At 42.3% G+C, this 22,573-nt stretch overlaps 1 protein-coding gene and 1 non-coding gene across 2 annotated transcripts; one reads left to right on the top strand and one right to left on the bottom strand.

Annotated features, from left to right (window-relative positions):
- The first annotated feature begins 1,514 nt into the window (after positions 1–1,514).
- TMEM175 (transmembrane protein 175) lies at positions 1,515–21,890 on the top strand. Its single transcript, XM_075931299.1, has 10 exons — positions 1,515–1,806; positions 5,449–5,487; positions 9,116–9,213; positions 10,240–10,291; positions 12,726–12,761; positions 13,540–13,623; positions 14,202–14,366; positions 16,245–16,323; positions 18,110–18,248; positions 19,391–21,890. Exons 1-10 carry the CDS (start codon positions 1,663–1,665, stop codon positions 20,052–20,054), a joined length of 1,500 nt encoding a protein of 499 aa, XP_075787414.1. The 5' UTR covers positions 1,515–1,662; the 3' UTR covers positions 20,055–21,890.
- On the bottom strand, positions 4,817–4,937 carry LOC112547767 (U5 spliceosomal RNA). Its single transcript, XR_003091579.2, has one exon. It is a non-coding gene; the product is annotated as a U5 spliceosomal RNA (small nuclear RNA).
- Positions 21,891–22,573: the final 683 nt, after the last annotated feature.

Here is a 22,573-nt window from a genome sequence, read left to right as displayed (position 1 = left end):
CTGTCCCCCCTCTGCTTGCTCTGTCTTGTGATTTCTAGGAACTTGAGCTCTCAGTAGCTCTGCTCCTAAAGGGTCAAATCTTGTAGCAAGGTTGTGAGGACCTAGGACTGCCCTTAAAGGGTCTGTAAACCATAGGACTGTTAACCTAACCATGATGCATCTATTCAGTGGTTTGAATTCTTGAATTGTAAAGACTTATACCATGCTTCATACGCTCAGAGGCTATGCTTTCCAACCTCTTCCTCTATAGGAATATCAGCAGTACACATCTAACTGCAGAATTCCTTTTGACTTCCTTACTTCAGATAACTTGAGATGGTGTGGCAAACAGATGAAGACAGCTGCTCCCTAGTCATACATGATCGGAGTGCTGGAACAATTTGTATAGTGGGAGTGATGAGAACGGTTATACCAGACTGGAAACCCTGTATATATTGGAGCTCACTTCAAGCCAGGAGGTGCTGAAGCACTTTCTGCACTCCTTGTTCCAGCATCTATGGACATGATGGTTAATTTATCTAAAGTGTCTTCCTGTACTGAAAAAAAGGGCATCTAGTCTTACCTTTGCAAATGCACGAGTCTTTGCTATCTCTTTCCATGGAGCCAACAGACCAAGTTATCTCTGGAAACACAACTTCAAGCCAGTGAACATCTTCAATTGATCAGTTCAACCTCAATTTGGCTTTGCTCTTGTGTGATGAGCCAAAAGAGCCAGAGAGCAGGTTCAATTCCTATTTGTCTTCACTTTGCCTTTAAAAAGAAGCCTTTTGTTACATCCAGTATTCAGAGACAGGTCTTAATAGAAAATGATTATAGGACACTATCAGATTTGGTCTTGCCTATGGGATTTTTAAAAGTATTACACATTTTTTAAAGTTCCCACTTTTTTCTTTAAACATTCATACATTACCTTTCAGAGCTTAAAGCACAAGCTTTGCAGCCCTATTGTCTTGCACAAGAACACTGACTGTTCAAGTAAAACTAACCTGTTCATGATCCAATGCAAATAGTGATATGAAATAAGGAGTAATCCGGTGGCACCTTAGACATTCACAATCTATAGATAGTATCATGCGCTTTCCCGGGCATAACCCACTTCTTCAGATGAGACGATCTTGAGAGAAGACAAAAAATGGGGGGAACCCTCATAATAAGAAGGGAGAGGAAGAAAAAAACCCTCCCTTTCAATTGGAGTGTGGGTGCTACTGAGGCTCAATGAGTGGGCTGGCCGAGTCCCCTATCTAGCCTTGGCTGGCAATAGGGGGTTGAATGTAGGAAAGCTGGTTTTATCCCATGTTAAGCAGTTCAAGTCTCTGTTCAGGCCCAGGGAGATGGTGTCAAACACCCTATGGGTGTATCTTACTGGCAGCATTATTTGGAGATAACAGTGTCTACACAGCAGGCAGTTATTTCAAAACGCTGCCAAGCTGGAGGGCTGCTCCCCCCGCCTCTCCTGGGAGGAGGAGTGAGGGCAGGGGGCGGGCCGGGGCGGGGGAGGAGATGCTCCTATTTCGAAGTAAGCGGCGCCACTGACCCCGCTCAATTCGGAGTGACGCCGGGCTGCGCAGCCCCGCCCCAGGAGGGCTTTGCTGGGCGCTGTCCTGTGCGAGCCGGGGCAGGTGTCGGAGCGAGGCGTGGGGGCGGCCCCGGGCAGGTGCCCACATGGCGGCGCCGCGGCCCCAGGCGGACGGGGAGGCGGCCCCGGGCCCCCCCGGGTGCGGCGAGGAGCCGGGCGGCAGCACGCAGGCCTCGCACCGCCTGCTGGCCTACAGCGACGCGCTGCTCTCCATCATCGCCACCGTCATGGTGCGTGAGTCGGCCCCTCAGCCCGCCCTGCCCCCCCCAGGGCACCCTGCCAATTCCTCCCCCCGCCCTGCCTCCCCAGGGTACCCCCCAGCGCCTCTCCCTCCCCCCCAGGGCACCCTGCCAATTCCTCCCCCCGCCCTGCCTCCCCAGGGTACCCCCCAGCGCCTCTCCCTCCCCCCCAGGGCACCCTGCCAATTCCTCCCCCCGCCCTGCCTCCCCAGGGCACCCCCCAGCGCTTCTCCCCCCCAGGGCACCCTGCCAATTCCTCCCCCCGCCCTGCCTCCCCAGGGTACCCCCCAGCGCTTCTCCCCCCCAGGGCACCCTGCCAATTCCTCCCCCTGCCCTGCCTCCCCAGGGTCCCCCCCCCAATGCTTCTCCCCCCCAGGGCACCCTGCCAATTCCTCCCCCCGCCCTGCCTCCCCAGGGTCCCCCCCCCCAATGCTTCTCCCCCCCAGGGCACCCTGCCAATTCCTCCCCCTGCCCTGCCTCCCCAGGGTCCCCCCCCAATGCTTCTCCCCCCCAGGGCACCCTGCCAATTCCTCCCCCTGCCCTGCCTCTCCAGGGTCCCCCCCCAATGCTTCTCCCCCCAGGGCACCCTGCCAATTCATCTCTCCTGTTTCCCCTCAGCTCCTTGGACCCTTTTCCTGTTTCACTGCCCCTCCGACTTTCACCTGTTCTCTCTCCACCTTGCTCCACTCACTACTTACCCCCCCCCACACATAACTACACACCATTCACCCTCCCCATTGCCCTCTAGAAAGGAGCAGCTTCAGAACAAATCCAATTTGAAGAGTATCCCTATTGAAGCTGGTGTCCAGGTGTGGGTTTAGAATAAAATGAGGTCCCATCCTCTTCCCGGCGTATTATTTGTATTGTATTAGCACCCAGAGGCTGCTGTCAGGATTGGAGCCCTGTTGTAGAAATGTAGCCGTGTTAGTCTGGTGTAGCTGGAGCAAAATGCAGGACTATGTAGCACTTTAAAGACTAACAAGATGGTTTATTAGATGATGAGCTTTCGTGGGCCAGACCCACTTCCTCAGATCAAATAGTGGAAGAAAATAGTCACAACCATGTATACCAAAGGATACAATTAAAAAAATGAACACATATGAAACCCTTTTCATATGTGTTCATTTTTTAAATTGTATCCTTTGGTGTATATGGTTGTGACTATTTTCTTCCACTATTTGATCTGAGGAAGTGGGTCTGGCCCACGAAACCTCATCATCTAATAAACCATCTTGTTAGTCTTTAAAGTGCTACATAGTCCTGCATGTTGTATACAGGCAGCCATGGTCTCTGCCCCAAAGTGATTACATTTTAAGGTAAGAGGAGTGAGAGAGAGACATCAATTTGTAAGTTACATAATATGAAATTAAGCAAATATGTAGTCTCCAGTAGCTCCAAGCTTACCTATCATTTGTTGGTTAATTGTCACTTAGTTCAGCGTCTTTTAAAAAATCTTGTTGGACGTAGCCTACTGAGGGTACCTCAGGTAAGGGGAGACTAGATGATGTCTGTACAGAACTTTGAAGATAACAGCCCCATATATGTGCAAAATGTTATCTAACATTCGGCGTGGATTTGATTTAAATTGAATTGATTTAAATCATGATTTAAATCAGTAGTTAGTAAGACTCTAATCATGGGTTTCTACATAAAAGTGCATTCTTGTTGGTTATAACTTTTTCATACATGTTCAACTCAGATGTAGGTTTCATTTTTAGAAGATACACACTATACATTTTTAAACTGATTTATTTTGAAAACGTTTCAGATTAGTTTTACAGCAATATCAGAAAATGAATGATTGTTTGGTTATTTCTTTTACCAAAGGTGAATTGAAGCAGATGTTTGTGAAGTCACTGGAGGATGAAATATCTCCAGTTCAGCAGGTTAATCATGAGTAATAGGAGGATTTTCTTGCTATGCTATTAGAAGGAGAACATCACCAGAGAGACCTTTACATTGTTTTATTTAACTAAAGCAGCAATGTTATGTATTATGGATTTTTTTTCTTCAACAGCAAACATAATATTTTAACAACACAAGCATATGAATTTATGAATTAAATTACACATTTAAGTTTTTTAAAAGATCAAGTTTGTTTTTGTTAAAATTGTTTGTTAAATGATTTAAAAAAACAAAAATCAAATTGTGAGAGCCAGGTCAACATGAGAAACTTAACATATTGGCTTCTGCAGCTAACTCAGTCGTCTTCACCTTCATTTCCTGCTTGTTCAAAATCGGGAAAAGAAAAACAAGCTTTCCAGCTTTTTTCAGGTCACAAAAAATTTCTCAGTTTGGAACGAATTAGTCAAAGGGAAGAAAATATTCTTTCTGCGCCGCCAGAAGCTATTACTACTGCTGTTAAAAGTGATATTATCGCTTCAGCTGTCTCTGAATCCAAGTGCTAAAGTGACTTCCACCAGTTCACTAGTGTGACTTTCTTGAAAACATCATCAGCAAACATGTATTTCTTGAATGGGTCACCCTTAGTTCTGAAGTTTATTATAGTTGGCATTATGGAGAGATGATTACTGGATGTTCGTGTCATAGCCAACTCTTCTTCTTCAGCAGTTAAGGTTTGACCCTGGTACCAAGTGTCAGAAGTATTTGTAAGGAAATAAGCTGGAGATAGTGCTTGTTCAATTCATATTTTTAATGCTTGTAATTTAACTCTGTTACTGCGTATTTCTCTTTTAAAGATTTCACTCGGTTCCTTCCAAATTTCAACAGCATCAGCCACAAAACAGCTATTTCCCTGCATTTTGTTCAAGGCTACAGAAATAGGCTTCCGTGTACTTAGCATGTGTTCAACATGGCTCTTAAGCCCAATGTTGAGAACTTTGGCTGTGACAGTGCCATCTGTTCGTTCCCAATTTTTATCCATCCTGTTGGCTTAGAACTGTTATAGGCAATGCTGCAAGATATGCTAAACAGTTGTATCCCCCTTCATGCTGCTTTCACTTTCAAGTGACATTGTAAGTAACATGAGGGCAGCATTATCTCCCATTAATGTAAACAGGTTTGTTTTAGTGATTAGATGAACAAGAAGTAAATATCCCTCTCCACGGATATATTTAGTAAAAGGCGGAAGATTTATATGAGCTGAAGAGAAACCAGAGTACTAGGATTGACAACTTTTGTAAGCTCGAAAAATTTAAATTGTTTTGTTTTTAAATGTAGTTATGTAACAAAAAAACCCTAAATGTGTAAGTTCACTTTCATGATAGCGATTGCACTACAGCACTTGTGTTTCTTTTGTTTCTTTTTAACAGTGAAAGTATTTCTAATAAAAAAAAATAATATAAAGTGAGCACCGTACATTTTGTAATTGAAATCAACATATTTGAAAATGTGGGGAAAAAAAATCCAAAAATATTTATGGTAAATTTAAATTGGTATTCTTTTAATAACGTGATTAAAACTGATTAATCATGATTACTTTTTTAATCAAGTTAATTTGTTTTGAGTTGTGTGAGTTAACTGTGATTAACAGCCCTACCTACAAGTCATTGTATCATTTCATGTGAACATCCTCCTTTTGTCATTTTCAATATTTTTTGGTATGACGTTTTCTAATACAGTAGAGTGAGGGGCTTATATATTCCATCCAGTAATGAGATTTTCTTTTTTCAGATTTTGCCTGTGGCCCACACAAAGATACATCCGGATCAGGTATCATATAGCCAGCATTTTGTTACGTGTTTATTCTGTCTATGAGTGTCAGGATGACATTTCAGTTTTATTTACAGTTTCAGGTTTGGCTTCATCTAAGAAGTTATGAAACTTTAAATAAAGCTGAAACCAATAGTTCATTCTCTAATAGGTGAATATTGAACTTGATCTGGAGGGACTGATGTACTAAAGACTTAGTTCGTTAGAAAAAAAAACCATGATTGCCTTTCAACTTAGTATATTTCAAGGTCATAAAGCATCATTAGATGATCTAGTCTGACCTCCTTTACAACACAGGCTACAGGACTTCAATTTGTTACTCCTGTATTGAGCCCAATAAATTATCTGACTAAAACATCTTCTTCAAAGACATCCAGTCGTGATTCGAAAACATCAAGAGATAGAGAATCTGTCTGTATAATGATAGTTGGAAGGTATTTTAGAAGATATTTATTATCCCCTTCCCAAATATTAATCTGTTTAATGGTTAACATAATCAAAATAATTTATAGAAAATACAATAGGAACATGGTAAATTTAGTTAAATATATACCAAAGACACATGTTTTTTAAAAATGGAAATCAAAGACATTCCATATAGGACTATTTAGGTATCACATATGCAGATCCATAAAAATATCTATTTCTGTGCTCTTCAGATGAGAATAGAAACGTCCACCTAAGTCACTCTGGATAGCATGTCAAGGGCCCTGCACATCTACAGCTGTCTGTGGCTCAAGTTTGCAAAGACGGATGCAGATCATAGGACTGCATTAGCCTTTTTTACATGGCTGCATCACAGAGTGGTTGCCCAGAGTCATTCTTGGATCAACTATTACTACTACTCCTACTACTATTATATATTCTTTAGCCTCTCCTATTGATCATAGATCAAAAGAGCCAAATTTCCCCCGTTTTGCTCATGTAAATATCCATAAACTGCCAGATTTAGAGAATTATAAGAGCAGTATTTAACTTAAGTGTAACTATGAAGACACCACATTTTAGTTTTTTGGGGAAGCAGAGATATAGCTACTAAATCAGTTCTTGGATTTTGAATATGAAAGTTCAGGTTATTAACATTTCCTTGGTTTAGAAAACAATGTTCCCCTATGCCAGATGTTCTGCTCTTCTGTTCTCCTGTACATAACAGTGAGAAAATGAGGTCTAGCAATTCAGTTTGCAAAGACATATTTGGCATTTTATTGTGTTTAGCTTACAGAGGTCAAAACCGAACCACACTGGAAACAGACTTTCTGTGTAGCATCAGCGTCCTCAAACTTATATAGTGAAAACCAAATTTTAAGAATAATTGACACCTACCCTTCCAGTCAGTCACACTCTATTCTTTAGTCAACTGCAACAAATTGCTTCTGTTGAAGATACATTATATAATTTCCCAATATTTATTTTAACTGGCTAATTGCATGTTAATAGCAGGAAATAAGATAGAGGAACCAGCACTGTGCGCCCAGCAAATGCTGGGGCCCACATTTGACAGTTTGGGGGGTTTACCTCATCTTCCTTCCCATATTGAATCAAGTCATTGAAAGCAAACATGTCTGAAGCATACCTGCCTCAAATTCCAGTTTGGGGAAGTTTTGAATGGGGACATTTGCTGGTTGAGACCCCTCAGAAATACAGCATTGTCTCTCAACAGCCAGACACATTGTGGTCTAAAGAATCAGACATTGGGCTGGAAGTCAGGAGACCTGAAATCTGTTCTCAGTTCTTTTACTTCCCTTGGGCAAGTTACTTCACCTCCCTGCCTGTCTCCTTTTCTACCCTTGGGCTCGTCTATTTAGAGCAGGGCTACTCAACATGCAGCCCTTTTGTTTGCAGCTCACAGGGCAGTTTGGGTTTACGCAGGACCCCACATGCAGCCTGCAGGTGGGATCCTTTGAACGTGGCCTCCACTGGGAACATGCTCCACAACAGTGAGGCATCTCCGAGGTGGGATGAGCATTGAAAGACGCAAGTGTATGGGCTGGCTGGAACAGATGGGTACAGGGTTCTGGCATTTCTAGCCCCCAGAGAGGAGGTGCCGGGAGCGCTGGGGCATTGTGGGAAGTGCTTTGTATTCATGCCTGTCAGTGTGAAAGAAGCTATTTGCATGTATATGCAACCATACTTAAATTGTGACCCTCTGCATGTGCTGAGAGTATCATTGTGGCCCCTGGGACTTCCAAAGTTGAGTAGCCCTGATTTAGAGTATAACTCTGCCAGCAACTGTCTCATTATGTCCCCCTACAGTGCCTAATGTACAGGCACCATAGCAAATGCCCTGTTTCATTACTGAAATAATGATGACAGTATGTCATGTTGAGGGGCCTGCAGTAGTTAAAAAATTCGTGGATATAAGGATCAACCCATATCTTTTAAACCACATCCCAGAGGTCAGGATGATATACCAACAAGTTAAGTGACATGGAGAGTTTGTATTCCACATTAGTCATAAGGAAAAGATGGACAGTAAAAAGGCAGAGAGCGATTGTGTGGTAAAGCAGAGTTTATAACCGCAGAGAGATACTTATCAGTATGTATCCTCTTATCTTTCAGGGCTTTTAAAAAAGCTGATACAGGCTGAACCTCTCTAGTCTAGCACCTTTGGGACCTGACTGGTGCAGAACCAGAGAATTTGCTGAACTATGGGAAGTCAATATTGCCTAGCAGCATTACCCAACAATTTCACTGTCCACTGCGCTCTTAGAGGACACTGATGGGTAAATTAGAGCTAAATAACAGCACAGAACCCTGAGAGCCAGGACTGGTGGCTGTAAACAAACTTTATGGGACTGTGGGAAACTTGGCCACAGCCATGATAAGTGAACATCCGGTTAACTCAAATCATGCCGGACCATAGCTGTTGCTGGACCAGAGAGTGCTGTACTAGAGAGGTTTGACCCGTACTATACATTAAGATATGGAAGCAGTGTCCAAAATGACTGTTAGGATGGATGCCAGTAAAGCAAAGCTGTTCCTGTAGCTCAGAACAGTTTCACAGTACTCAGAAATAGTAATCTAAGTAATCCCAATACCTTAACGATCTTTTCAATTCAACTAAAATGTATCCGTTTCATCAAATCCGTGCAGAGTCATCTCCGCACTGATAATACCACTGAGCTTTGTACAGCACTTCTCATCCGTAGAATTCAAAGTGCTGTATGAAGATAAATATCCTTTTTCATAGGTGTAAAATTGGGGACATGGAGAGGTGTAGTAATTTACGAAGAATACACAGAAGGCCAACTCTTGATTACAGTTAAAAGAAGCTTAACTGTTAAACACGAGTGATTGTTTTGCCCCTTAGAAGTGAGCAGTACCAAAATCCTACATATTTGGTTAGCAATGGTTCCCATTTTTATCTGCAGTGCCACAGTCTGGCACATCTTATGTGGTCACCTCGGTAACTAGAGCAGATATTTCAGAATACTCGTAAGTGTACGATAAGCTAATTACTCTGTTTTATGGTACTGTATGGATGATAAAGCAGCAAATTGGAAAAAATCTATATTTTTAGCAGACAAGATATTCTCAAAAAAATTATTCTGCGTTGTGAAGCTACCACTTGTTTGCGGATATTGCTAGCAATTTCAGTGTTTCTAAATAATACTTTATTTTGTTTCAGAAACTGGGTGAAAGTGTTCAACAGCTTCTACTAACAAAAATTGCAGTCTACCTGATGACTTTCTTAATAGTAACAGTGGCCTGGGCAGCACATGTAAGGTATGAAAAGTGGGAATATATTTAAAAGTGGATCCTTCGTCTCTGAAGTTAAAGAAAGATTAGTTTAGTGGAAATGACCAAAGACATTATGTGAAGTTTTTCTGGACAGTTGCACTGAGAGTGCCTAATAGAGAGAATGTTTTGGTTAAAAACTATTTGATATTAAGCCATCTTTTTGTAGTGTTTTTAAAGCTATAGAAAACACAAGATAGGAGATACATGAGGAAACTTCTTTTAGATAACACTGGAAGAAGGTACAAACATTTCTTGTACTACATCCTCAACAGTACCACAGTAGCAGCAAAGTAATGGAAAACAAATACTGCACTTTTAAAGTCAAGATATTTTAGAGTTGTCTACTATAAAATATGCGAGCTAGATCCATTGAGAATTAAAGTAGTGAACTGGATTCGAGCTTGCTTTTATGTCCTTTCCAGTGCACATAACATCACTTCTCTCCCCCACAGCATTTTCTTTAAAAGGGAGTGAGAGAGAGGTGCATTTTATAGGAGGTACAGATGGTGCCTCTTCCCAGCATGTTTTGTTAAAAGGAAATTGACAAAGAGGCCTTTCCCCATCTTTTCTTGTTAATTGTGTTGATGTGAGAGTCAATGAAGTCCATCTCACTTTTTCACATCTGTATTGGCTTTGCACCAGTAGTGAAAATGTATTTCAGTAAACAGATATGATTTAGTCACATAAGAAACAAAGAAAATGCCCATTTTACATAGTTGCTCTTCTGAGTCCAACTGCCGTTTGAAAATTAGAAATGGATGATTTACTAATCATTGCCCCATACACAATTGAATTTCAATTTCCTTATCTTGCATTTTTATTTTCTTAATAAATGTTTTTATGTATCAGATAATCAGATACTTGTTTTTTCAGCCAGGCAGATATTTATTGTTCACAGCTAACGTTGCTTATGTAAAATACTGATCGGTGGAAATATGTTTATATATCATGCCATCAGTGCCTATTTTTACTGGGTCGGTTGGGTCATGGCTTTTTGTCTTGTTCTTGCAGACTGTTTCAGGTAATCGAACTGATAGATGATGTCCTTGCCCTTCTAAATTTGGTGAGTCTCTATCAGCTGTGGTTGGTATTGAACCAGCAAATGAAAGGTTGAGATGGATACAGGTCTCTGTCAGAGCTACACCTTCTAATAAATTTGTATCTCGATACTGTCAACAAAGGAGCTTGCCTTTTTCGTCTGAGAAGTAAATGGGCCAAACAGCGAAAACAGATAGAATCATGCAGCTTAATTTCCCTTTTCTGTAAGGGACACTGAATTGCCTGTACAGCTCTTGTTGTCCCAGAGGAACTCAGCCATGAGCTAAAGCAAGGGTGGTTAGCAGGTCAGTCTGGAGTCTATCTGAGTAATTAAAGAGGGGAATTCTGTCTCAGTGCCCTGGTCTATGCTAGGGAGTTATTTTGAAATAACAAGCAGAACATCCATGCTACCAAGCTCGTTATTTCAAAATAATAACTCCTGCTTTCCACGAGGCATAACCTTTATTTTGAAATAGCAGTAATGTGGATCCTCCACTGCTGCTATTTCAGAATAACTTCCCCCTGGAGTCATTCAAAATAATTACTACCCAGTGCTTCCTGGGGCTCCAAGTCGAGGTAGCGTGTCCTCATTAAGGGAGCCTGCCTCAACTAATTTTGAGGCTTCCCTGTAGTACGGAGGCACTATTTTGAAATAGTTATTTTGGGAGTTATTATTTCAAAATAATTTCCTAGTTTAGACATGCCCTAATGGCCTATATGCTGGCTGGATTTCTATCTCTGAATAGAAGAAATGAGTCCAAACTGCAGAAGTCAGGGTTTTACTTTGTCAAATGCCTGACGGTGGGTTTGGATCACGGTTTATAGTTTGGAGCTTATTTGTTTAGGGTTTTTTAAAAACCCTAATATTTAAATATGAATATTTGAGATGCAGGATTAATCCTTTTTTTTTTTTTTTAAGCTAATACTGAATACTAGTTTGGTTCTTGAGTCACTTTAATGAACCTTACTTTTATCCTAAATCTTATTTTTGGTTTAAAACCAATCATTTAAAAGATATTGGTTTATTTATTAGCCTGTTTGAAGAGTTTTCTTTAACGAATAATGCTGTAATAGCTGTATTGTTACTGTGGGTGGCTGCCCTCTAGTGGGAGTATTGATCAATTTATCCTGAGTGTCATAATTCTATTCTGTTGTTTTAAACCCCTTGGCTATGTCTACACTGGCGGGTTATTGCGCAAGAACAGCTGTTCTAGCGCAAGAATCCACAGAGCATCCACACTGCCCACCCGCTCTTGCGCAAGGAAATTTAGAGTACAGCGTGGTAAGAGGGCTTTTTGCGCAAGAGCTACGCTCATTTTTAACAGGTGTAAGCCCTCTTGCGCAGGAGCTCTTGCGCAAGAGGGCAGTTTAGTCGCTCAGCAGGGATTTCTTGCAGAAGAAAGCCCTATGGTAAAATGGCCATCAGAGCTTTCTTGCGCAAGAGTGTGTCCACACTGCCATGGGCGCTCTTGCGCAAAAGCACACGGCAGTGTGGACATTTTTTGCGCAAGACTTCTTGCACAAGAACCCTTGCGCAAGATGCCTTCAGTGTAGACATAGCTCTTTAGTTGATAGGAGGCCTGTCACAAAATTGAATTAAATAGAAATGTTAAATTGATTTTGCTAGCAGCAAACTGACTTGAAGTACCATGACACTACAATCAATGAAATACTCAGGAATTGGTTAAAACATTTAATCCTCTTTTAATGTTGCATTTTAGACAAAACATCTTTATGTGGTTCTGGTTTTTTTTCATTGGTGAAATATTGGGGATCAGAGAGATGTTTTTTTCAATCAGCTCAAATTCAGTCTGATGCACTGGGGTAAAATACCTGATTTTTGGATTACCACTTAAGAAGAGAAATAAGATCTAAACTAAATATAAACTATAAAACAAAATATATATTTGCATAAAACTAGACTAGTGACGACAGACATTCTGATCTGCTAAAATCAGTCTGGAGTTGAAGTGTTAAGGTGGAAAATTCAGCTCTGTTGAATACTTTATAGACTTGCTCTAAATCTCTGAATCACTTAAGGCTCTTCAGTGAAGACACGACTGTGCTGATGGGAGAGCTTTTCCCTTTGGCATAGTTACTCCACCCTGTGCAAGATGGTAGCTAGGTCAATGGGCAAAGCCCTTCCATCAGTGCAGCGCTGTCTACACTGCAGGTGGGGTCAGTACAACTGCATTACACAGGGATGTGGATTTTTCACACCCCTGCATGACATAGTTACACCGATCTAAATTTATAGTATAGAGCTGACCTAAGAGAACTCTTAAATCTGCTCCATAGTGATGCATTCCTTACAGGGTTCAGGTAGCAAGGTCAGGAACTAACTATTTTATTGTGACTCAATGCTTGCATTAGAGATTAGAATTTCTTATTTGTTGGTGTAATCCCTAACCGGGATGGACTCCCAAGATTTATGAGGTTTTTTTCTCCCTTCTTTCTAGGCATGCATGATGCTCATAACTTTCTTGCCATATACAGTAAGTAAGATTTACATTTTCATTCATGTTTGGCTGTTTTGATTTTTAAAAAGACCTATCTGAAGCTTTTAGAAACTTGAGAGCATCAATATGACGCCTGAACCCCATTGCAATACATAAGTATGATTTTTCTGATAATCCTAAAAACTGAATCTATTAAAACATGATTAGGGCTTCTGTTTTTGAGAGTTTATTAATTTCATTGTGGGGGGGGGGGTATTTTTAATAAACATATGAGTTCAATGTAGCTATCCAAAAATGAGTGAGTGTGTGTGTGTGTGTGTGTGTGTGTGTAACCTCAGAGTTACAAAGACTGGAGTTAAAAACTGATCAGTCAACCACACACCTCATTTGGAGGCAGAAGTATGCAATCAGGCAGATGTCCCACCCCCAAAAAGCAAATACAGTAAAGTACTGTGTTAAATGTAAACTACTAAAAAAAAGGAAAGTTTTAAAAAAAGATTTGACAAGGTTTGTAAACTTTCTGTGCTTTTTTAATTTAAAATGATTAAAAGCAACATTTTTCTTTCACAGAGTAAAGTTTCAAAGCTGTGTTAAGTCAGTGGTTAGCTGTAAAGCTGCGAAAGAACAATCCTAAGGTTATGAACATTTCTGAGTTACGAACAACCTCCATGGAGTTATGCCAAGGAGGAATTTGTCTTGTTTAGATTTTTCAAGTTTAAAGGTTAAATTGAAGTAAAACTGGTACATTTTTCTTCTCTGCTGCTTTCCTTTATTACAGCTGAGAGTGTTTAACCTGTTGATATTTTCCTTTTAGTTTTCCTTAATGGCCTCCTTTCCAGCTGTACCTTTTGGTATTTTCATGTTTAGCACTTGTGCTGTTGTCATCGGCCTTATCCAGGTATGGGTGTCACTCCTTTCCTTTTTCCATTCAATATTGGAAACTAGATTTTATTAGATGGCAGGACAATCAGATTTGTTAATAGTTGATCTAAAACTTTAGGTTTGCTGCATATAAAATGTTGTCATATTGCTGTTATTATTCAAGATGTGTTGCTCATGTCCATTCCAAGTCCCCCTCACTTCTCCTCTGCCTGACTGTTCGAGCAAGAAGGAACTGAAGAAGTGGCATGCGGGTAGGGATCTAGATACATAGGCATGAAGGCGTCATTCTAGTGGTCTCCACAGCCAATGGATATGCTAGGGAAAATCTTCCGACAGTTGTGCACCTGGTGTGCGCACATCTTGAAGAGCAAGAGCTAGGAAAGGTAAGTAGCTGTTGTTCTTTTCCAGGAATACAGACTCCCACTAGTTCCACATAAGTAAGCATGTCAGATCAGGAGCACAAAGAGCAACAGTTAGCGTGGTCTGGGGCTTGTTGTACTAGAGGTTTTCTGTAGGTTCCAGTTTAGAAACATGACTTTGACTTGTCTAAATATCCACTGTGGACCGGTATCAACCCTTGTCTCCTCTCTGCAGGCAGTGATAGTAGTCTATGGCTTCTATCATCCCTACTTGCTAAATCGCCAGATACAGGTGTCTGAAAACCAGGCCTTCTACAAACATCACATCTTACAGATCATTCTGAGAGGACCAGTTGCCTGCTTTTTAGCAGCCATTTTCTCCTTTTTCTTTATCCCAATGGTAAGTTCTTCAAATGACCGTTGTTCTAAAAAACAGACTGTCTCGGTTGAAAGTGTGGCCTGGTGAACTTCATCTCCTCAGTTACATTCAGTGTTACTCCTGATAAAGTAGCATGCAAATCCTAATGCACAACGTATAAGCTTAGTTAGGTTAGGAATTGCTGAGGAGATTTAAAACACGTCTGCCTAAAACGCTAGCTAGCATAATGCAGGCGGCTCTCTGACACCAGCTGACAAGTGGCCTAGGTCAGTGGTTCTCTCATCTTTACAGCTGAAAAGATAATTATCCCTGGACTCACAGCTAAGTCATGATGCCCTAAGTCTGATGGAAACCGCCCAGATTGCGAACCATAGGCTTGGTTATCTAAAGTCTCTTTTTGAATCCATATTCCTTTTTTATAGAATACAATCCAGTGTTTCTACCCACCTGGACTTTTCCTTGTATGACAGAGGCTTTGTCTACTCTTAGCAGATAAGAACAGTGTTTTAACACACCAGTGTGGTCACACGCCAGCGGTGGGAGGGAGCGCTCCCAGCACTTGAAAAAAACGCCACAGCATAGCTTCCAGTGCTGGGAGCTGGTGTACACTGCGCTTTACAGCCCTGCGTGAGAGAGTTGCCCGTGTAACTTGCCCGTGTGGACAAGCCCAGAGAGTGAGGAATGCATTTGTAATCTTTTGACTTCCCATCCCCAGAGACCAGGATCCCTAAAAATCTTCATTTGCATTTTACAAAGATTCTCTGTAGTGGGATGGCCCATTGAAATGCCAATTATACCTAATGTAAATGTGTTCCATTACTACGGGAACTGATAAGTGAAACAATACAAGTAACATTCCGCTACCTTCCATGAAGTTTAAACGTCTGAACACGCACTTATATGTCAACAAATCACTTTGTTCTACAGTAATATGGTTCAGATATCAAATACTCTAATACATTGAATAATTGCTTTGATCTACATTGAGATACAAGTGAATTGTCCTGGTTCTGACCTGAGTAGTCATCTGACCTGAGCAGTCGTCTGATGTGCCACTAATCTTCCACATTGGGTGAATTTGCCCTAAGGCCTGGAAATAGGGCTTAGGAGCAGTTTTTTTTTTTTTTTAAAGTACAATTGTGCAGACAGGTGTGTTTGTGTTAGGAATGTGTCGTTTGTGTTACACCTATGCAGGGATAGTCCAAATTAAATAAAAATTCAAGGGTGGTGAATTTTTCCCCCAGCAAAACAGCACAACCCCTTTATAACACATTGCTTCGATGCAGTGGATTGACTACTGTAATGGAGCCAGAAGAGTTCTGAATATGTTTTATAAAGTTTGTAGCTGACCTATTAGAACAAGAATGGACAAAGCATACCAAACAGCCTTGTCTCCTTTGAGCCACTGCAGACTTGGAATAGCAAATGACAGGTAGCTCAGGGAGCAATGGGAACTGAAGGTCACCAACTTCCACACACACAGGAGCACTTAATTTTTGTGTCATAGGCTTAGCAGTATGTTTATTTTCCTTCCAGTCTCAGTACTTCCCCATTACAGGTACTAGATTGAACTTGCTGTAGGATGTGGAGGAGGCAGGTATTAGTGTGTGCTCCTAATAGCCAACATGAAGATGAGTCTTGAGAAACTCCATGTGAGATACTGAGTGTTGGACATACATATTAAGGTGGTGACTGTTCACTTGTGACTTTGCTCACTGTCACAAGATGTATACTTTCTGCCACTGTCAGGGTAGTTCAGTGTTGCAAATTCATGAGCTGAGTGTTACATCAACATGTTCATGAAGGATAAACAGCCCAGTTAGTGTGTACTAAGAACAAAATAATGGTATTGATCTTATAATAACTGACAATTAAAACTGTTTTTATTCCTTTCCATAGTCTTATGTTCTGCTTGGGCTTGTTTTCTTTTTTCCACACATCGCTCGGTTAATTATTTGGTGTAAAACCAAGATTGTTGGTAAGTAGCAGTATCCGTAAGGAATGTATTTCAGTTTAGATACTCTAGTCAAGTTGATAAATTAAAACAATGTCTTTCACAGTGCCCTCTGCTGTCTGAAATTTGAAGGAATCTGTGTTAAAAGTGCTCAGGTTCAGGAGCAAGTTTGTCAATAATTCTAGTTCAACTTGATTTGACACACCAATAAACTTTTAATTCTGTCCTTCCATCCTACCCCTTTCTGGGAACTTTGCCCTGGCTTAGCTTAATTCGGGCCATACCCATAGAACACTCATGTATCAAGATTCTCCTCTGACCTGTTTGGAAAGGAGCATAGTAACTGAATAATTTCATGTCTCTGTCTGATCACTGGTTCTGGCCCCCCTCGCCAAATTCATATTTAAAAATATCTCAGTATCTGTTGCATGCCAAGTATTCCGGGGGGGGGGGGGGGGCAGCGCCAGTGACTTGGAGAAGAGAAGTGTTGATGATAGACAAGTGTAACATTATTCTTCATGTTGATTGTGGTCATACCTAAAGACCATCCAAGAATGGGGTCCTATTGTGGTAGGCCCTGCGGAAACATCTAATAGTACCTGGCCACTTCCCCAAAGAGGCTATAATTGATACAGACCAGACTGACCCGGTGTGGGGAGGGTTATAAGCAGGGTGAGCAATGTGGTAGCAGCCAACGGCCTGGCGAAGGGAAGGAGAATGGAGGGGGATGGCAGGAGTGAAGAGCTGGGTGTGGAGTGAATCTGAGGTGACAAGACGGGGCGGGGGGCGGAGTGTATTGGAACACGGAGTTGCTGTACAGAATGAGGCTGGTTACACAAAAGCTGGGATTTTGCCAACACTGAGGAATCGAAGGTTTACCACAGTACACTGGGAGTGGGGCGAGGCCAGAGGGTTTTCTCTTGCTGGCAGCAACCCTTGCATGCCTGAAGCACAGGATTTGCTTAGCCTGGTTCTTATCGCCCCTCTGATATCCTTTCAGTCCCCCCACCCCTTCCTGGGTTGGGCTGTGCTGGTGTAAGGTCTCTGTTCTGTCTCCTCGCTCCCCCTGCAGGCAGAGCCAGCGGTGGAACACAGACACCAGCCTTGCTGGGAGAGCTGGCTGCTTACCCCTTGCACCGCCCCTGCACCCCTTCTCCTGTCTGAAGGCTGGATTTGGGGGAGGAAGGCAGCTTCCCCAGCTGCTGCAGACAAGCTGCATAGGGTAGGGTTGGAGGTCTCGGCAGAGCACACTGCACTTCTTCCTCCTCATCAGTGCAGCTGCTGGCCTGGGAGAGCTTTTGGGCTCCCAGACCTCTTGCCGACACCCCAGGAAGCACAGTGGAGTGTGAAGGGTCTTGTATGAAGGGCCTTATGCTGCGGATAGCTTATGCCTGTTACTGGCCTAGGCTAAGCCCCTTTACCCCAGGATAGCTGCAGCCATGCTGGAGGGGGTCTAGTGCTTTCCCCATCCCAGTTACGACTTGCATGTGTGTTCGGACCCCATGGCTTTCCAGAGGAGAAGGGGAGGCCCATTGCCCAAGGGGAAGGAAGGACCACAGGAAGTGGAGGAAGTCCTTTGCCAAGGAGTAGGAGTGCCAGGTGATGGCCCATGGGAGGGTGAATGAAGAGCTCCTGAGAAGCAGCTATGTCCTGGGGCTAGATACAGGAACAGCCCTAGGGTGTGAGGGGTATCAAGGGTGTAGGGGAGCAGGGGCATCCATCGAGGCTGCTGGCATTCTAGTTAATGCTTGTAGTTTACTGTTTTGATGTATATGGCATGCTGACTAAACTCCTGAATTATGGTTGGCAGGTCCAAAAGAGGAGGAGGAGCCTCATAGCTTAGAGTCCTTCACCTTTTACCTCAGCGAACCTTTAAGTAAGGACCGCATGGAGGCGTTCAGTGACGGCGTGTATGCTATTGTGGCAACCCTGCTCATTTTGGATATATGGTAAGGCTTTGTGCTGATTGACACACCCTGCATTGTCGGATATGAACTGAATACTAATACCCTTGCATACCGCTTTTCATCAGTACATCTCAAACACTTTGGGGCTGAATATATTTCTCCTCTTGGCCTTGCCAAAGCAGGGAACTGAATCCTGGGTCTTCCAAGTCCTTATAGGGCTGTGTGTGGGTACATACATTTTTTGGTATTGAATGTGAATGCAGTTATTTTATTTTGACTTATACAAACAATTGCCTCAGTATTGTTTACTCCCTCTATGGCATCTGGCATTGGCCACTGTCAGCAGATGGGATACTGGGCTAGATGGACCTTTAGTCTGACTCAGTCTGGCTGTTCTTATTTTTTTATCCTAGATACTCTCATGTAAACAAATCATACAAACTGTTAACAAATCATTCTTTTCCCCTTTCCATGTCTAGATTAATAAATCCCACCCCTCTTTAAAGCAATTATGCTTGCCTTTACAAGCTCCATTCTCAGAAGTGGTAGGATCTGTTTTTCTGAACGTATTTAGAAAGTCAGATGCTGGCTCTGTCAGGCAAAGCACTAGGATGGGGTGGCCAACCCATTTAACAAAGAGAGCCAAAACAGCGGTGGAAAAAATGCAAAGAGCTGCATCAGAATTGTCAAGCAAAAACAACAACAAAAAAATTATTTTTTTAAAAAGGAGGCTGCTCCTTTAAGACAGCCGCCACCTTGTGTGCCATTTTTAAAACCCTGCAGGGGGCAGGGATGGTTGAGGGTGGGGGGGGACAAGAGTGGCTTTGTGAGCCGCACTTTTGGGGAGCGAGCCGCATGTGAATCTTGTGAGCCAAGGGTTGGCCACGGCTGCACTAGGAAACTGGATTCTATTGTGGTTGTTCTAGCATCAGCTGAAGAATCTACTTCTCTCTGCTGGAGAACTTTGTTATTGATAATGCATGATCCAGGAAGATTTCCAATCCAAGGATAAATTTTCAGAGCAGTGAATTATAAGAATGGCTTTGTAAACTGGGAGATCACTGAAGCACAATAAACCTGGAAGTCTTGTAGGTACTCTTCACAGTGAAACGACACATTCCCTGTCCTCGTGTTGTACCACTATCTCACTACGATGCAAACTAAAATAACTTGTTTCTCCACAGTGAGGACAATGTCCCTGATTCCAAAGAAGTTAAAGACAAATTCCATGACAGCCTCATTGAAGCTTTACGTGAATATGGACCAAACTTCCTTGCCTACTTTGCCTCCTTTGTAACAACTGGTCTTCTCTGGTTTGTCCACCACTCACTTTTCCTTCACATAACAAAAGCGACCCGATTTATGGGACTGCTCAACACATTTTCACTGGCTTTCATTGGTGGGCTTCCTCTCGCTTACCAGCTGACCAGTGAATTTGCAGAGAAGTCTCACAATGAAATAGAAGCTATTCAGGTCAGCTGTGTTATCACATTCTTTGCTAGCATCTTTCAGTTTGCTATATGGATCACAGCTTTGTTCCACGAAAGGGAAACCTTGAATCCATTGGCTAGGTATGGTGGCAGTGAACATGCCTTTATGTTTGCTAAGCTTGCTCTGTACCCTTGTGTCAGCCTCGGTGCCTTCTTTCTAACATGCTTGTTAAGTGAATTCAGCACAGCAATTTTTCACATCATGCAGATTGTGGTCCCATTTGCTTTCCTTGCCCTGCGCCTCCTTGTCACAATTTCTTTGGTGGTGATTAAATCAATATTGTCTCTCTCCAGACGGAAGAATGTAGTATTAGATGAAGAGGAAACGTGTTTGTCTCCTGCTGAAACGCTATCATAGATTCCCATGCCTCAATGTGAAATTGTAACACTATTTCTGATTCGACTTGTGTTGTTCTAAGAGACTTTGGTCTATACTAAAGTCTATGTTGGCCATAATTGGGGCATCTGTAATTTTACAGCTGAAGAAGCTCATGTCCCTTTCTTTAGAAATTAAGTATTTCCGTTCCTTAGATGAGTGGAGGAACCAGAGAATGGCACGATCTCCCTCCTTAACAGATTACCCATGAGGGAAAAACTGCTGCTTGAAGCATTACTGCAGAGGTCATGCATTCGAAACACGTTAGAAGATAAGAAGCACTAACCTGTTGTGCTCTCAGACCTTATAGAAGTCTCTAGCATGGCAACCACCAGCAGAATGGTTGAAAGCTGCCTGGGCTGCTATCGAACATAGAGGGTGGGGGCTGGAAACTGTAAAGGACACTCCATCTTGGCATGCAGGTGAGGGAATCCTCCAAAAACCTTTGTCCTACCCATACGGATCATCAGCCTGCCTCGATTTTCAGTATGGCCTGTACAAAGTCTTTCCAGATCACCCTAACGCAAACACACATTCATTTTAGTCAGTCATATGTTGTTTTAAAATATTTCCTAACGTGACCAGATATGTGTGACTTGTTATCGTTTGTGAATCAGCGATAGTCACCTCCTTTGGAGAAGAAATGTTCAGAGTCACAGGCACTGACTTCCTCTGGGTCCTGAGGATGCTCAACCCCACCTCTGCCCCAGATCCTGCACCTACCTAATCCCTTCCCCCTCAACCTTTGCTCCGCTTCTTTCTGTCCCCTCCCCTAACGGTGCCCTGTCCCCACGCTTCCCCCTCCCTTCCATAGCCTTCTGCATGCCATGAAACAGCTGATTGTGGTGAGAGGGGGTGAGAAATTGATGGGCAGGGGCCACCCATGAAGTGTGGAGAGGAGGTCCTGGGGGCAAGAGGTGCTTAGCACCCACTAATTTTTTCCATGGATCCTCCCACATTGGAGCACCCAAGGAGTCAGCACCTATGTATGAGCTGTGGGACCCAAAGTAGCTTTGGCTTCAGTTCTGAAACAGTGGCCAGCCAGCAGTGCAAGTCCATTAGCCCCCAGGGCGAACTCCTTGGCAACAGTCTACAGCTGGAAGCATGATTTAGGGACCACCCTTTCCCTGTCTCCAGGCTGCCCAGGGAATGAGTATGGTAACTCCCATTGGCTGCACAGCCCCAGGAGAGAACAACGGGAACTCACGTGGTAGGAGGAGTTGCAGTGCCTAGGTGGAAGAGAACCCTGTTTTGTTGATTCCCTCACCCTCTTCTATGTGGGGAACTGAGTTGATGCTTTGGGTCAGGTGCAGCAGGCACACCTTTCCCCTGAAGAAGTCTCCAGGCTACATAGTCATTAGCTTTCATTGTGAAATGTCCGTGCCTGATACTTCTCTATTTACAGCTATCTGAGGAATCATGTTTGCTTTTAATAACACAATTGCAAATGAGCAGAATAAATCTTACTGAAAATAATTTAAACAAATTAATGCAGTTTAAATGGCCTTGAAAGCATTCTCCTTTTAGTATGGTGCATTTTAGTACCAAAATGTAGCAGTTGGTGTTATGCACCCTATTCTGAAGGGGTGTGTCTTAGGGAATATCAGTTTGTTGAGGACTTCTGTTTGGGTTTTTGTATCTGGTTTATAGTGAGGTTGTGTATTATGTTGCACATTGTTGAGTGTGAGATCTGATAAAAGCAGTTATAGTTCTGTTTTGTCTCTGGTTTGAATGCTGCTATGCAATTGACATTTGTAATAATATCAGATCAGTTAAAAATAAAAACATCTAACCTATTTCTGTTCAGATTAAATCAAAGCAATGCTATGTGTTTTTGGTTTTAATTTTCTTGAAAAATATTATTGCTCCATCTTTAATGTTCGCATCTGTAAACTGGAATCTTACTTCATTTAATGGGATACATCTACTTAGAATACTAATTTTTTTTGGCCAGAGGCTTAATCTGTAAAGTGCATTTTATATTTTTAATCCATTCTTTTCCCACTTCAGCCAAGTATCTCTTGTCCCCTGTGTTAAAGAACTTAGAACCATGTGCTCCTATATATTTCTGAATTCATGGCCTTTAGTAAGAAATCTACTTGCGCATCAGAGAGGAGGACATACAAACCTGGTATTATGCAGGAAAGTATGTGTTCAGTCATACATGGATGCTAACACAATTTTCACTACATTTGAAGAAATCCTGACTCTCTTGTGAGACTAGATGAATTAGTTTAAAGATAAAATGGTTTCAACTTGTGGGTTCATAGACTTTAAGGCTAGACGGATCATCTAGTCTGATCTCCAGCACACTGCAGGTCAGACAAACGGATGTTGTTCCTGCTATGAAAGAGCAGTACATTCAACTAGATAAACTCAATGCAGCACATAATCACGTTGATTAAATAACACTTTTGTTCTGAATCCAATTATAGTGAAAGAGCGGTGGCTAGCAAAGATTTAAGATGCCCTTCCAGAGAGAGCACTTTTCTGCTTATAAC

This window comes from Pelodiscus sinensis, chromosome 6 (assembly GCF_049634645.1).
Source record: "Pelodiscus sinensis isolate JC-2024 chromosome 6, ASM4963464v1, whole genome shotgun sequence".
Lineage (NCBI taxonomy): Eukaryota > Metazoa > Chordata > Testudines > Trionychidae > Pelodiscus > Pelodiscus sinensis.
This window is presented reverse-complemented; position numbering and strand designations above follow the sequence as displayed.

Coding starts and splice junctions, on each gene's coding strand:
- TMEM175 (XM_075931299.1), top strand. CDS start 1,663: ATGGCGGCGCCGCGGCCCCAGGCGGACGGGGAGGCGGCCCCGGGCCCC. Junction 1,807..5,448: donor CCATCATCGCCACCGTCATG/GTGCGTGAGTCG, acceptor TTCTTTTTTCAG/ATTTTGCCTGTGGCCCACAC. Junction 13,624..14,201: donor TTGTCATCGGCCTTATCCAG/GTATGGGTGTCA, acceptor TCCTCTCTGCAG/GCAGTGATAGTAGTCTATGG.